The 15039-nt window shown below is 47.1% G+C and overlaps 1 protein-coding gene across 2 annotated transcripts in view; it reads left to right on the top strand.

The window, feature by feature from the left end:
* The first annotated feature begins 700 nt into the window (after positions 1 to 700).
* Afg1l (AFG1 like ATPase) overlaps positions 701 to 15039 on the top strand; it is a 157473-nt gene continuing 143134 nt past the window's right edge. Inside the window, exon 1 of one of the 2 annotated variants that reach the window (XM_052163886.1) lies at positions 701 to 991. In XM_052163886.1, the coding sequence (XP_052019846.1) occupies positions 853 to 991 (139 nt within the window). In that variant the 5' untranslated portion in view covers positions 701 to 852. The remainder of the gene's footprint in view (positions 992 to 15039) is intronic. The other variant, XM_052163885.1, reaches the window with a different exon arrangement.

Below are 15039 nucleotides of genomic sequence, written 5' to 3'. Positions count from 1 at the left end.
ACCTGTGTCAAGTGGCTCACAGCTGCCTTTAACCCCAGTCAGCTCCAGGGATCAATGCCCACTGCTGGCCTCCAGAAAAATCATTTCAATATAGGACACACACACCTAGACAAAAATATAATCTCCTTACTTCTCCACAACAGTGCTCTCTCCTTGATTCCACTATTTGTCTAGATGCAGTTTTCATCTAGCCTAAGGGTCTCAGACTCAAATGGGGGCAGTGTTAAATTCAAGTGTTCACACCATCCCATGACTACCACATCCACCAGTTGTTAATCTGGGCCCTTTGGTTTTCCTGTCGCATTTATAAGCTTCTTTAAAGCATGAAAACATGTGCTATATAGAAAATGATTTCTATTATTCAACAGCTCAGAGAGTGGCAGAAACACATTTCAGGTACCCTCCAGAGACACGTGTTGGACATCGAAAGAAAATTGAGGCTATATTATACCAGGTTGGACGAGGTAGGGACCCACTTGGCCACCTTCATATTATGCATTCTTAGAAGATCCACGATTGTTACTTCAAGCTACAATTGGTTTCTCAGGCCTGAAAAACTAGGGTTCCAGTGGGGGCGGGGTGGAGAGTTGGCCCCAGCCCCCTCTTAGTGGGGCGCGGCGCATCCGCGACTGTCAGACCACGCCCCCAACGCGCGCTGCCTGTCGGGACTTGTAGTCCCTGGCCCACCGGAAGGCGTGAAGGGCAGGCGTTGCAGTCTTTCTAAGCTTGAGGTCACCTCACTTTAACGCTCCCTCATTCTCAGGCGTGGCCTCCTGGAGCGCCACGGCACTCGGCTGCCCCGCCGCGTCTTCTGGGTTACAATAAAGTTTTCCTCCCTGTACGGAGCTCAAGATGGCGGCCTCCTGGTCGCCCTTGGTTACCCTGCGCTCCGCCGCGCGCAGCCGGCTGGCTGGGAGAGGTGTTGGGTGCGGGGCGCGGGTCGTCGCAATCCCTCCTCCGGCCCCTGGCCCCGGGAAACCCCTTTGGAAAGGTCAGTGACCGTGTCACGAGCGGGCCGCGCGAGGCCCTGGGGTCACCCCACTGTCTGATCTCTCCCAGCTGCTTCACAGGGCTTGAGGATCCTAGAGACTAGTTGGTGTCTATTCACCTTTTGTGCCCTGAAGGAGCTCTGCGATCTTCAGGCAGCTGCCCTGAGTAACTTCCATTGAGGGTCAGAGGTCAGCACACTTCTTTCCCAGGTACCTAAGGCCTGGAGAGGGCAGGTGTGCAAGTGCCTGGCTAGGCGGGATGGAGTCGCAATCCCGCAAGCAAGAGTGGGCTTGGTGTGTGGGGAGCCTGTAGGTACAGGACATTTGCGCAGAAACCAACAGAGCCTTTCACCCCACCTCATCTGGGTTCTTAAGTAATGGACTGTCATGTCAGTCCTGTGCCCCCTCCCTGCCCTTCTTCTCGAAGCAGTCTTAAGTTTCTAGGGGCATCAGTTTATCTCTCTCTCTCTCTCTCTCTCTCTCTATCTATCTATCTACCTACCTACCTATCTATCTACCTATCTCTCTCTCTGCCTGTCTGTTTTGCCCCTGACCTTTGATCCATTCCATCTACTGTTGGGTGTCTGTGAATGAGTGGATTATATTTTGGCTAACCAAGCTTACAGGCTTGGTGAGCTAAATTATAATCAAGTGGTCTCACTGTGTGGTACTGGCTGGCCACGAACTTGAGAACCCCCTGCTGCCGTTTCCCAGAAGTGCTAATTTTCCCTCTCTTTTCACTGAACCCGGTACTCAAAAGATAGCAAACCCTGTGTCATTATTTCTTTGGCACTTAGGATGGTGATTGGCCTGTGATGAGCGGATATGCTCAAATGAACGATGTTACTCTCCTGGTCTTCCTCATTCACGGTTCTGCTTTTCCTTTTGGCATCTCCAAGCGCCTCTGTATATACCTTAGATTATATACTGATATAATTTAACAGTACTGATGTAAATAACCGATTCTCATCATCCCAAGATAGGTTTTTTCCCAACCATTGAAGTAAATACTAGAACCGTTAGCTTTACATGCCCACTTACTTAGCAAAGGGACTTCCTGTCAAGCTTGAGTGCCATCCCCAGGATCCATATGGTAGAGGGGAAGCACCAGCACCCACTGCTTGTCCTCTCTCTCTCAACATTCCCTTCTGTTTTATAAACAAGAGAAATACTGACATTTAAATCTCATCAGTTGAGTCTGGATTACAGTTGTTGCCCCTTTCTTGATCCCCCTTCCCCCATCAAGAAATAATCCCGGGAGGGAAGGGGCGTTTAGTATTCGCACTGTTTTATCTCTATTTTTTCCCCTCTTGTTTGAAGTTTCATTTAGCAAACCATGGCTTAAACAAAGGCAGGAAGGAGGCTTGGGGGAGACTGTGAGGACAGGAAGGGCAGGATTTGGCTTGATTTTCGGCAGTACTGTGCTTTGAACCCAAGGTCTCCTGTGCACTGGGCCACCCTTCTGCCAGGGGGCTACAGCTTCAGTGGTTTACACGTTATTTTAGGATGGGGTCTAAATGGCATCCTAGGCTGGCTCTGAATTCACTCTGCAGTTCAGGTGTGGCTCGACGCCTGTGACCCTCCTTCCTCAACGCCTAGGTAGCTGGGATTGCCTGCCCGCACCACCAGGTCTGGCTGGTCAATCCTTCGTTGTTTCTTTTACACTCAATTGTGTGTGTGAGTGTTTGCCTGCATGTGTGTTTGTATACCACATGTGTGCATAGTGCCTGTAGAGGTGGGAAGAGGGTGTCAGGTCCCCTGGAACTAGAGTTAGCGAAAGTTACAAGAGGCCACGTGAATGCTGAGAACCCAGTCTTTCCTCCAGAAGAGAAGCCCATGCTTAGCCGTGGAGCTGTTTCTGTGAGACCTTTGTGTTTGCCTCCGTATGTTATTTCAATGCCGGGCCCGGCTCAGCCATTTTGTAAACTCTACCTTGAAAGGCCTATGGGTCCTGAAATGCTATTCCTCATCCGGGCCTTAGGTAGCACACTTTGAATTTCATTTTGGGATATGTGTATTTTCTGTAATTTAAGTTCTTTTGATTTTCACTACCTGGTTTCTTTAGCTCTCAATAAATCTTCATTTAATTAAAAGTTGTAAACCTTTTTTTTTTTTTTTTTTTTTGAGACAGGGTTTCACTCTGTAGACCAGGCTGGCCTTGAACTCACAGATTCATCTGCTTCTGCCTACTGAGTGTTGGGATTAAAGGCCTGCACCACCACCTGGCCAGTTTTAAACCTGTTAATAGTTAAAGAGAAGCCTTTTATCTGACAGCAAAGTGGCCTTCTGAGAGAGGGCACAGGTGGTAATCGTAACACTTATTGCCTGAGGCTAGACTATCACAGCAGGTTTGGGGCCGGCCTGTGCTACATAGTGAGTTCAGGTCTAACTCTTGTCTCTGCAAACCAACAGTTAGCCAACAACAACCAAGAAATCATATTGGCCAGTGTGCGCGTAGGAATGTGGCGACATTAAGACATCTGAAGTCTTAAGCTAAATGTAAGGAGTTGTGTGAATGAATTGGGCCCCGCCCTGGGAATTACAGCAGAATTACTGTACTAAAATTTGATAGCTAATATGTGATGAGCCCTTTCTTTTCGTTCTTTCTTAAAAAATATTTACACACATACATATACACACATGAAAACACATGCTTTTTTCTTTTCTTTTGAAAGGGGGCCTCGGCTGGGGCTGGCCGGGGACTCCCCTGCCTGGAGTCCACTAGACTCGCCTCAACCTTGTTACTTGGCCTGCCAGCCGCCCTTGCAGGGAGAGCCTCCCGCCCCAGCTGAGCATTGTCTATATTCTAGGCCAACTTCTAATCATTTCCTTCCTTCTTACAATCTGAGTTTCGTTTGTTTTTCCAGCCAAGTGTGGAGAGAACAGCCTATGACCCTTACTGGTTTCTATGGTTCTGAGGGAGAGGGGCCAGAGGTGAACCTGGGATGGAGCTGCTGTTTGGGCTGAGAGGCGCGCGCCCGGGGGGCCAAGTCCATGGAGGCTGAGCGAGAGAAGGTGCTAGAGGGTTCCAGGAGTAGATGTGGTTGGGTCTGTTTCTGGGTGTGCTCCTGGGCTGGCTGGCTGGACACGCCGGCCTTGGGGGGGACGCCTAGACTGGAAGGAAGGTCAAATCATTGAGAAGGCAGCTTGGTTACGCCTAGATATTGCTGTGGTGAAGGGCAGGGTGTGGGGAGGGAATTCAGACATGGCTTCTTGATAGAACAGACAGTCCTGCAACAGATAAGGAAGATTAGTTAATATCTGTGTGGAGTTCCTAGTTTGGGAACTTTAGGGAAACTAAGTCAAGATGGAAAAGAAGCCCAAAGGGGCAGTTCCATTGTTTTTGGCTTAAGTTGTTTTATTTATTTATTTTATTTATATGGGTACTTTTGTTTGTATTTTATTTATATGGGTATTTTATTTATATGGGGGCATGTATATCTGTATACCAGAAGACAGTATCGGATAGTTATAAGGTACCGTGTGGTGCTAGGAAGTGAACTCAGGACTTTTGGAAGAGGTGCTCTTAACCACGGAGCCATTTCTCTAGTTCCCTGTTTGTTGTGTGTTTTGTTTTTTAATTAACTAATTAATTAATTTTTGGTTTTTCAAGACAGAGTTTCTCTGTGTAGCCCTGGCTGTCTTGGAACTCACTCTGTAGACCAGGCCGCCCTCCCAGAACTCTGAAGTCTGCCTTCCTCTGCTTCCCAAGTGCTGAGATTAAAGGCGTGCACCACCACTACCTGGCCATGTTTTGTTTTTTAAATGAAACAACTCAGGTCCCTTGGAAGACTTTTGCAAGCATTTATAACCACTGAGCCATTCCCTCCAGCCCTGAGATTCAGTTTTGACTGGTTAAACTTGGGGTGTTGGTGATGGTGCTAGTTGTGGGGTGTGGGGAGGGAGGAAGGAATGGGAGGCAGGTGGAGTGGGAGAACGGAGGACCTGCCTGGACAGGTCTGCAGAGCAGAAAGCAGAGAAACCAAGTGTAATCCCTAGGAAGACTTACACAGCATGAAAAGTAGAGTGGGGAACTGGGGCGGATCCTGAAAAGGAGGGCTCTCTGGGTTTTCCAACAGAAAAACCTCCTGCCTAAAATTCTGCTTTCTTTGAGCTAGCCTAAGCAGAGTGTGGTTCATGGAGTAAGAGACTGGGAGGGTCAAGTCTCAATTTGTAGCACCGTCTTGAGGCGCGTACTGTATTTTTAGGCGTTGCTGTTGGATGGTACCCTGCTATGTTCAGCTAGCTGCAGTCTCCTCCTCGGCACAGAGATCCTCTCAACAGGAGTGGAAGTAGCTTACACAGTGAGGACTGTACTCACTGGGCTGTCTCCTAGCCTGTCGATGGACTATTTCTCAACATAGTAGTAGTAAACTGTCTTTTTGTGAAACAATTCAAATCCATTTATTATCATTAGCATTTATTATTAGAGATAAGCATTGGTCCCCTCCCCACTTTTTGTCTTTCAAGGCAGATTTTCTCTGTGTAGCCCTGGCTGTCCTGAACTCCTTTTGTAGACCAGGCTGGCCTTGAATCTAGAGCTCTGTTTGCCCCGCCTCCTGAGCACCGGGCTAATGTGTGTGTGCCAGTGCTGCCCCCAGGCCCACCCTTGAGTGTGCTTTGTTTTTTTGTTTTTTTAAGATTATTTTTTTAAAATACCATTATTCTTTTAAACACTAGTTATATTTTTAGGATAAATAGAAGGTTATTTGTAGTAGGGCTGATCTACAAATACATAATTAAAAAACCTGCAAACTTGGGGCCGAGGAGATGGCTCAGGAGTTAAGAGCACTGGCTGCTCTCACAGAGGACCTGGGTTTGACTCCCAGCACCCACATGGTGCCTCCCAATTGTCCGTAACTCCAGTTCAGGGATTCCAGTTCCAGGAGATCCAATGTCATCTCTTCACAAGTGGGGACAAAGGCATATTTGTAGGCCAAACACATAAATAAGAATTTAAAATACAAAAACAAACCCCCCACAAACTTCAGGGGCCTAGAATAGATTACTTAAAAAGAGCTTTATTCCCTTAAGTGGCTGATGAATATGCGATATGAATGTTTTAGATTTGTCTTTTTATGAAAAGAACCACAGTAACAAAAGATATCAAAGCCCTAGAATTAGTGATACAGCCTAGGGACTCTATAGTAATATGATATCTAAGAGAAAAAGAAAGTCATTATGAAATACTAGCTTCCCTACACTGGTTGTTTCTTTCTGACCTGAGACCAAGATCTGCCCTAGCTTTTCTATTTTGTTTTGTTATTTTATTGTATGTGTAAGAATGTTTTGACTTCATGTATGTCTGTATCACTTGCACGCCTGGTGCCTATAGAGGCCAGAAGAGGGTGCTTGAATCCCTGGAACTGGAGTTACAGAGGGTTGTGAGCTGCCTTGTGGGTGCTGGGAATTGAACCTGGGTACTCTGTTAGAACAGTCAGTGCTCTTAACTGCTGAGCCATCTCTCCACCCCTTAACTATTAAAGGTGTTTTCATGTGGAAGTGCAGCCCTGCTGAGGCTCAGGCTAGCCTGGGCTATTCAGGAAGACACTATTTTAAAACCCCTCTTCCCCAAACCCCCAAACAACAACAATGAGAACAAAAACTAGAAGGTTGATGAATTGGCGCAGTGGGTAATGATGCTTGCCACCAGACTGGGTGGCCTGGACTTGATCCCTGGGATATAGTGGAGGGAGAGAATCAGGTTCCTTAGTTGTCCTCTGACCTCCACATACGTGCTGTAGCATGTGTTCCCCCCCCCCCCCCCCCAGCAAAACAGCCAACAAATCAAAAAGGTAATCAGAGACACAAGGCATGCTGGGTGCTGCTCTTCCTGCTTGTCCTCCTTGGCCAGGATGGATTCTTGGGCGCCATCTGTAAATTCCATCTCTTGGACATGTCTGGCAATGGCCACACTACTGTGAGTGTGTCTGGTCTTGTATGGATTTCTCTCTATTTATTTTTAACAATTTATTCATTTATTTATTTATTTTTATGTTTATAGCTGTATGGATGGTTGTAAGCCATCATGGGGTTGCTAGGATTTGAACTCAGGACCTTTCGAAGAGCAGTCAGTGCTGTTAAGTGCCGAGCCATTTCTCCAGCCCTCTCTTTTTAATTTTTATGTTTTTGGTTTTTTCAAGACTGGATTTCTCCATGTAGCCCTGGCTGTCCTGGAACTCACTCTGTAGATCAGGTTGGCCTTGAACTCAGAAAGATCCACCTGCCTTTGCCTCCTGAGTGTTTTATGACTCTCTTAACCATATCACATTGCATTGATTATTTCTTCTTTTAAAAAAAAAACCCAACACATTAATGGCGTGGCCCACATGTGGAGCTCAGAGGACAGCGCTGTGGAGTCAGCTCTCGCTCTCGCCTTATGTGGGTTTCGAGGACCAGGTGGTCAGGCATGTGCAGCCACCGTCCTTCCGTGCTGAGCCATCCTGCTGGCCCTGGTCAGCTCTTCTGATTTTTTCTATTGTTCTCAGCCCAGAGGCCACTTATATCCACATGTTTTCTGTCCGTGTTCCCTACCAGGTGGCAGGTTTCAGTTAGGACGTTACAGACCTTGAACCTATAATTCTTTTTTTTTTATTCGATATATTTTTATTTACATTTCAAATGATTTCCCCTTTTCTAGCCCCCCACTCCCCGAAAGTCCCATAAGCCCCCTTCTCTCCCCCTGTCCTCCCACCCACCCCTTCCTACTTCCCCGTTCTGGTTTTGCCCTATACTGCTGCACTGAGTCTTTCCAGAACAAGGGGCCACTCCTCCATTCTTCTTGTACTTCATTTGATGTGTGGATTATGTTTTGGGTTTTCCATTTTTCTAGGTTAACACCCACTTATTAGTGAGTGCATACCATGATTCACCTTTTGAGTCTGGGTTACCTCACTTAGTATGATGTTCTCCAGCTCCATCCATTTGCCTAAGAATTTCATGAATTCATTGTTTCTTTTTTTTTTTTTTTTTTTCTCCCCGAGACAGGGTTTCTCTGTATAGCCCTGGCTATCTGGAACTCACTCTGTAGACCAGGCTGGCCTCGAACTCAGAAATCCGCCTGCCTCTGCCTCCCAGAGTGCTGGGATTACAGGCGTGTGCCACCACCGCCTGGCGAATTCATTGTTTCTAATGGCTGAATAGTACTCCATTGTGTAGATATACCACATTTTTTGCATCCACTCTTCTGTTGAGGGAGGGATACCTGGGTTCTTATAATTCTTTTTTAAAAGTCAAATTTTAAATGTATCATTTGACAACTTACTATATGCGTACAGCGCGTCTTGATTCTCTCTCCTCCCCCCAACCCCAGACTCTCCCAATACCTTGTTCCCTTCCGGTTTCAGTTTTTTAAAGACAGGGTCTCACTACGTAGCCCTGGCTGTCCAGGAACTTGCTCCGTAGCTCAGGCTGGCCTCAAGCTCACAGAGGTCCACCTGTGTCTGCCTCCTAAGTGCCGGGGTTCATGAACCATTTCTCCGAGGTTCTTTTCTTATAACCCACCACCTTTGCCTATGCGAGCATGGTGCAGCTGGACGCCGGAGAGCGGGCAACCTACCAGTGTGTGCACCACCATAGAGAACTGTTCTCAGTCCCTCGGCAGCCACCGGGCAGGCGAGCGAGCACTAACTCCTCAGCTAGGGGTACGGTCCTGTGGGCCCCTCCCCGTTCATGCTGGGGGGGGGGGGCTGGCTGGCTCGAGCTTGTGTATTTAACCACTGTCGCCGTGAGGTCATTCATGCAGCAGCCATGTCATAAAGAGTCCGATGTTTTCTATCATGAATCCTCGTCCTCTGGCCTTGTTGCTCTCTCGGCCCCTCTTTGGTGTTCTCTGAGTCTTGGGGGCCGTGCGGGAGTAGGTAGGTTGATATAGATACCCCGTTTAAGGCTGGTCACTTAGCAGTACCTCGCTCTCACCACTTGGAGCATTTGTTTGGGAATCTGCAGTGACCACTGTCCACTTCAGGAGCCTCTCGGACCAAGGCTGAGAACGGCACTGATCTATGGCTATACGTGAACATATTCATTTATTTATTATTTATTTATTTAATGTACATTGGTCCTCTGGAAGAACAGCCAGTGCTCTTAACCACTGAGTCACGTCTGCGGCCTCAAGTGAATATATCTAGAAGGCAGCTTGGCAGCATGACCAGCTAGCAAAACAAAACAACAGTAGTGGGTGCTCTCCCTGCCTGCTCTACTGACGCCCCGGACGGGACGGACCTGCCTCATCTTCTGTGGATTTGTAGTACCACAGTCTCGAGTCCCGTCCTGTGGAGCAAGGCTCAAATCCAGCAAGGTTGGTTTCTCCAGTGACAGTCATGCCACCACTCCTGCAGACACACCTTGTCTGGCAGGAAAGTGTTGTAGCATCCGGGTCCAGCTGTGCAGTAAGAGCACTGATGCCTTCTCCTTGGTGGCTGGGACTGCATCCAGCACTAATGGAAGCTGGCTGGCAGGGAGACACTTCTAGGTCAGTTGCCGTCTAGTTCTGTGTTGTCCTTTTAAAATCTCTTTCAGTCACGCACATCTATGGCATAGAGCACCATAACTGCACACATAGATAACAGTGTGTATTGACAATAGCCTGTCTCCTGCAGCACTCACCACTGACTTCTGCTGGGAACCCTCAGCTCCCCTCTCTGACACCTTAATAAGGTATTTAGTAAACAGTTACAAACTGGAGTCAGCCCGCTGTATTTTTTTTGTTTTGTTTTGTTTTGTTTTGTTTTTTGTTTTTGTTTTTGAGACAGGGTTTCTCTGAGCCCTGGCTGTCCGGGAACTCACTCTGTAGACCAGGCTGGTCTCGAACTCAGAAATCCACCTGCCTCTGCCTCCCAAGTGCTGGGATTAAAGGCGTGCGCCACCACTGCCGGCAGTCCGCTGTATTTTGATACCCATTACCTGGCCTTCTGACCCCCTTCATCTCTAGACTATCAGTTGCCAGCTATTCAACACTCTACTTCCATAAATCAACGTTAGCTTCCGTGTGTGAGACCATGCAGTGAGCAGCGTCCATTGTTTATCTTCTCTGCTGGGCTTGTCACCCTGGGTGGACCGCTGTCCGGCTCTACCCGTGAGCATGGGATCTTAGGGCAGTTCTCCCACGGGGTTATCCTGTACCTTATATTTTATATGTGACTCCAGCAGACTCTGTTTAAAGATCCTCATTTATATGTGGGTGAATCTATCCAGTTTGATGTAAACTGGGGCTGGGAATGTTGCTCAGTACACAGAGTGCTTATCCAGCGTGCACAATACCCTGGGTCTGGTCCCTCATAAAACCAAATGTGGTGGCACACACTTGCAGCCCTAGCACTCAGGAGGTGTAGGCGGTGGGGTCAGAAGCTCAAGATTATATTTAGCTACGTAGGGAGTTCAAGGCCAATCTGAGTCGCATGAGACCCTGCCTCAATTAAACAACACAACAAAATGATCGATCATTTTCTTTATAATTTGAAAGAAAAGAGATCTCTTTGTCCTCATTATCAAATCATGTGTGAGCACTGTGAATAGTAAGTTACTTGGTGTGCTGGGCCGTGCCTGTGATTACTTCAGAATGGTTTTATTCAGATTTTGAGGCTCTATTTTACTGATTTGTTATCATGAAATTTAAAGTAGCCCCCATCCCCCGTAACATTCTACACATCAGTGCATTTAAGATTAACTACCCTCTAAAGGAAAGGAACGGTAACTGAGAAGCGCCTAGTTTTAATTTTCATAATTTTTCTATTTAAATCAAAAGCACCCTTTTAAAGCCCCTAAATCAGCCTTTTATAAATAAAGTAAATCATCGTGCGATGCATCCCTTGATGATGGCTTATGTTGTTTTTCTAAAGAAAGAGTTTAATTAAGATTTGATTTTCTTTATTCTGCACCCTGCTTACTCGTCACCAAATCAAACTCGGGTCTTCAGTGTCACCCAGGAGGCTTGGCTTTCTGAGTCCTTTGTGACCTTCCATTTCTCAGAAAACGAAGCAGAGTGTTTATCTTTTGGGAATGATTAGAACGTCACAGAGCATGAGGAGCTGCCTCTGACCCCAGGGTACCTTCTGCCTCCATCACAGGATGTTGTTGGTCAGTGGCTACTGTTGACAGTTTGCTGGAATCAACACAAATGTACAAATAACTCAGGAATAATTTGTACACAGTATTCGAATGATGTTTAATAAATATGCATTAAAAATCTAATTACAGTAATGAAGTTTACAGCTGAAATTTTAATCCAGCCCTTTAGAAATATTAAATGTGTTTTTCCTGATTGTGCATTTTTCTCCCGGCAGTTGGGTAAACATTTTAAACTAGAAATCGAAGTGCCTTATAGAGTTTTGATTCATTTAACTAAGCATGTGTTTGTTCCCCTCTGTGAAGAAGTGAAGCTTCTTCCTTCTGTGACTGGCATTTTGAAGACTTTTCCATTAGTTCTGTCTTGGGACTGGTGGACATACGTGATGGCGGGTGACCACTAACATGTGACCTGGAGAGAGGTTGGACTGCCATCTTGGTTCCATCCTGGGTCTTTTTCCTCATCTTAGAAATGGGACCGATTAGTCTTGTGTCTTCCTTGTTCATCACTGGTGAGGCTCAGATAGCTATTACGAGACAGACAGTCCATTGGAAGCTGTCAGGAACGAATGTCTGTGCCAGCAGTAACTGAGCCTCTGCGACTGACGCTCCAGGGACAGCGGTGGTCCTTGGTCAGTGAGTATTCTAGTTCAACCCAAGACTGGTGATGCTGCTTGGATTCTAGAGAATGCTCAAGGTTAACTGTGGCACAGGGATCCACTGATACAGGGACTGCATTCACTGTGGAGACAAGGCCACTCTAGCCTCGCCCGTTGATGTGCAGTGATTCTATTCCCTTGGCCTCCCTGGTGCCCAGTGCTTGAGTGGCAGGTGGCAGCCAATCCTGACTTGGTATTTCGAGATCATCCACGGAGCCTCTGTAGAGAATCCGCCTCTTTACTTTCTTAAGACAGAGTCTTGTTATGCACATACGCTTGTCCGGAACTCACTGTGTTGTGGAGGTTGTCGTTGAACTCACAGCAATCCTCCTGTGTCAGCTTTCTCAATGCTGTACACAGGCATATACCACCGCCCGTGTCTCTTAGCAAAGAACTAAAACATGTATGCATGTTGGCTTTGATGGTTTACCAACCCTGTCCCGGGCACTTTTGACAATGGGGTTATATCACTATAGGTTTGTCTGTTTTTGATTTATGTCCTATCTGGTTATAGTCAAATGGACACAAACTGGAGAGACCTGGGAAGAAGGAACCCTATGCCTCTGGGGCATTTTTAAAATCACTAACTGAAGAAGGAGGGCTTATCCCACTGTGGGAGGCGTCATCTTTAGGCGGGTGGTCCTGGCCTGTATCAGTTGAACAAGCCAAGGGAGCAGGCCAGTCAGGAGTATCCTCATGGTCTCTGCTTAGTTCCGGCCTCCAGGCTCCTGCCTTGCCTTCCTGCTCTGGCTTTCCTTAGTGGTGGACTCTGACCAGAACCTGTAAGCCAAATAAACCCTTTCCTCCTGAGGTTATGTGGTCAGTGTTTTATCACAGCAATAGAAAGCAAACTAAACTCTGAAATATAACTCTGGATTACTCCACTGCACATTATGTCGGTGAGACCTCGCTAAGGTAATGTTCAGTAGAGAGATCCAGAATTAGTTTTTGTTTGTTTGTTTGTTTTTTCAAGACAGGGTTTCTCTGTGTAGCCCTGGCTGTCCTGGAACTCACTCTGTAGACCAGGCTGGCCTTGAACTCAGAAATCTGCCTGCCTCTGCCTCCCAAGTGTTGGGATTAAAGATGTGTGCCACGACTTTCTCAGCACTTTATAATCAGGTAATGTTTGAGTTACTTTTGCTTGCTGTGACAAAACAACATGATCAAGGTGACTTAGAAAAGAAAGCATCTCATTTTAGGTGCAGGTACAGCTCTGGAGCAGTAGCTGAGTGCTACTCTGCCAGGGAAAGGGGGAGGGGATGTAGGAGGGGGGGGAGGGGGAGGGGAGGGGGGACTGGGAATGGTGTGGGTTTTTGAACCCTCCAACAACACCTCCTCCAACAAGGCCACACCTAATCCCTCCCAAATGTTTCTTCCAAGTGAGGTCAAACATTGAAGTATATGAGCCTGTGGGGGCCATCCTCTTTCAAAGCACCACAGTAGGATGGTTACAGCCCAGGGGCGATCTCTGCCTCAGGCCCCAGATGCCATCTAGTACCTAATACGGCAGGTCAGACACGGAGGTGGGCAGTGAGTGATACCAGGGGAACTAAAGTGATGCAGGCTGCTCTGGCTCTCCAGTCAGGAGTCAGTCACTCAGCTTCACAGGATCTTTAAGCACGGGTGTGGCTTTTTTTTCTGGGAATTACAGTTTGTATGGTTGAAGTTGGTTATAATTAACCCCATACTTATATTTTGCTTATACTTAATAGACACTTGACTAGATGTTTATGACATGAAGTTTTTGCTTTGTCTAATCCCACCCTCCCAGTCCCTCTGCCCTCTCTTTCTCTCTACTTCCTGCTTGCCATGTAGCCCTGGCTGTCATAGAATTTGAGGTCCTCTGACCTTAACCTGCGGGGTACTGGGATTTCAGGTGTCACAGCACCAGCCGAGGTGCTGTTCCCTTGTTCAGTTTTGTTGTAGACAGAAAACTCTTGAAAGGTCTGAGGTTGACCTTTATGCCCTGCTGAAGATACCACGTTCGTTCCTTGGTTAGAAGCGCAGATCCTTATTTTCTAGCCTGAGAGCTTCCTGTGTGCCTCAGTCCTGGTCCCTCCAGAGCCAGACATGAATATAATCGGCAGTTTGTATCGCAGATGAGAAACTAAAGGCTCAGGAAACCCCATCTTTCTTAGGGGGTCTGCAAAGAAACCTTCCCAGCCTTTGATCTAAAGAGGAAGAACAAACTAGAATAGAACCCCACATTCTGTTTGGCAGAATATCTTTTTGGCTTTTGTGGTCTCTGTTGTGGCAGCCCATAATCTGGGCACGGGCAGTGAGCCCTGCAGAGTCTACAAACCCTCCCTGCTAAACTAGTCACATACGTTTGGCTAATAGTCTCATACGCTTGGCGAATAGCCTCATACGCTTGGCTAATAGTCTCATACGCTTGGCTAATAGTCTCATACGCTTGGCTAATAGTGTCATACGCTTGGCTAATAGTCTCATACGCTTGGCTAATAGTCACATATGCTTGGCTAATAGTCTCATACGCTTGGCTAATAGTCTCATACACTTGGCTAATAGTCACACATGCTTGGCTAATAGTGTCATACGCTTGGCTTATTTGTTTTGAATTAAAAATATTTACAGAAAATCTGGATGTGGCAGTGTGGATTTGTAGTCCCAACACTTGGGAGGTGGCGGGAGAGTGAGCAGCGGAAGGCTGTCCTTAGCTGTCAGAGTGAGTTTGCGGTCAGCCTGGGCTGTGCACAGCTCCATCTCAGAACACACAAGCCACCCTCGCCACCACCACCTGGCTGGTATTTTGGTGTGTAGTAGGGAACAGTCTAAACAAAAGCCTTTTGTTTTTCCGTTTCTGGGTGTTAGTTGTTGAATGACCTGTTGCCTCCCACAGCTTACTTCACCCACGCAACAGATGGCCTGTGCTTGTACGTTCTGCCTCTGGCGGGCACTGGGGATACGGGAAGCAGTGACTTGTACGGGTACGGGATCATCTTTAAAATGAATGACAAATGTGTAGTTATAAATTGATAAAACAAACTAACAAAACAAAAAGAACAGTGGTGAGATCTTTCTGTTCTGAGCTGTTTGGTGGGTAGAGGTTTACCCCAAGCCCAGTGACTTGAGCTATCCCTGGAACTCACAGGGCGGAAAGAGAGGCCCGACTGCCAAAAGCTGTAGTCTAATTTTTCTCCCTCCCGCGTACAGGGAAGCGGTCTTTCTATTGGAGCATTTCACCTTCACCAGCTCTTCACCGCTTTATTTCTGGGTGTGGCGAGACACGTACCTGTTTCTGTAGCTCTTGCCGGGTCTGCGAGCGAGCAAGCAAGCGAGCTGGAGGCTGGAGGTTCTGTCCCATT

The sequence above is a fragment of the Apodemus sylvaticus genome, chromosome 19, assembly GCF_947179515.1.
Source record: "Apodemus sylvaticus chromosome 19, mApoSyl1.1, whole genome shotgun sequence".
Lineage (NCBI taxonomy): Eukaryota > Metazoa > Chordata > Mammalia > Rodentia > Muridae > Apodemus > Apodemus sylvaticus.
Note: the sequence above shows the minus strand (reverse complement) of the source record. Positions and strands in the feature narration are given on the sequence as shown.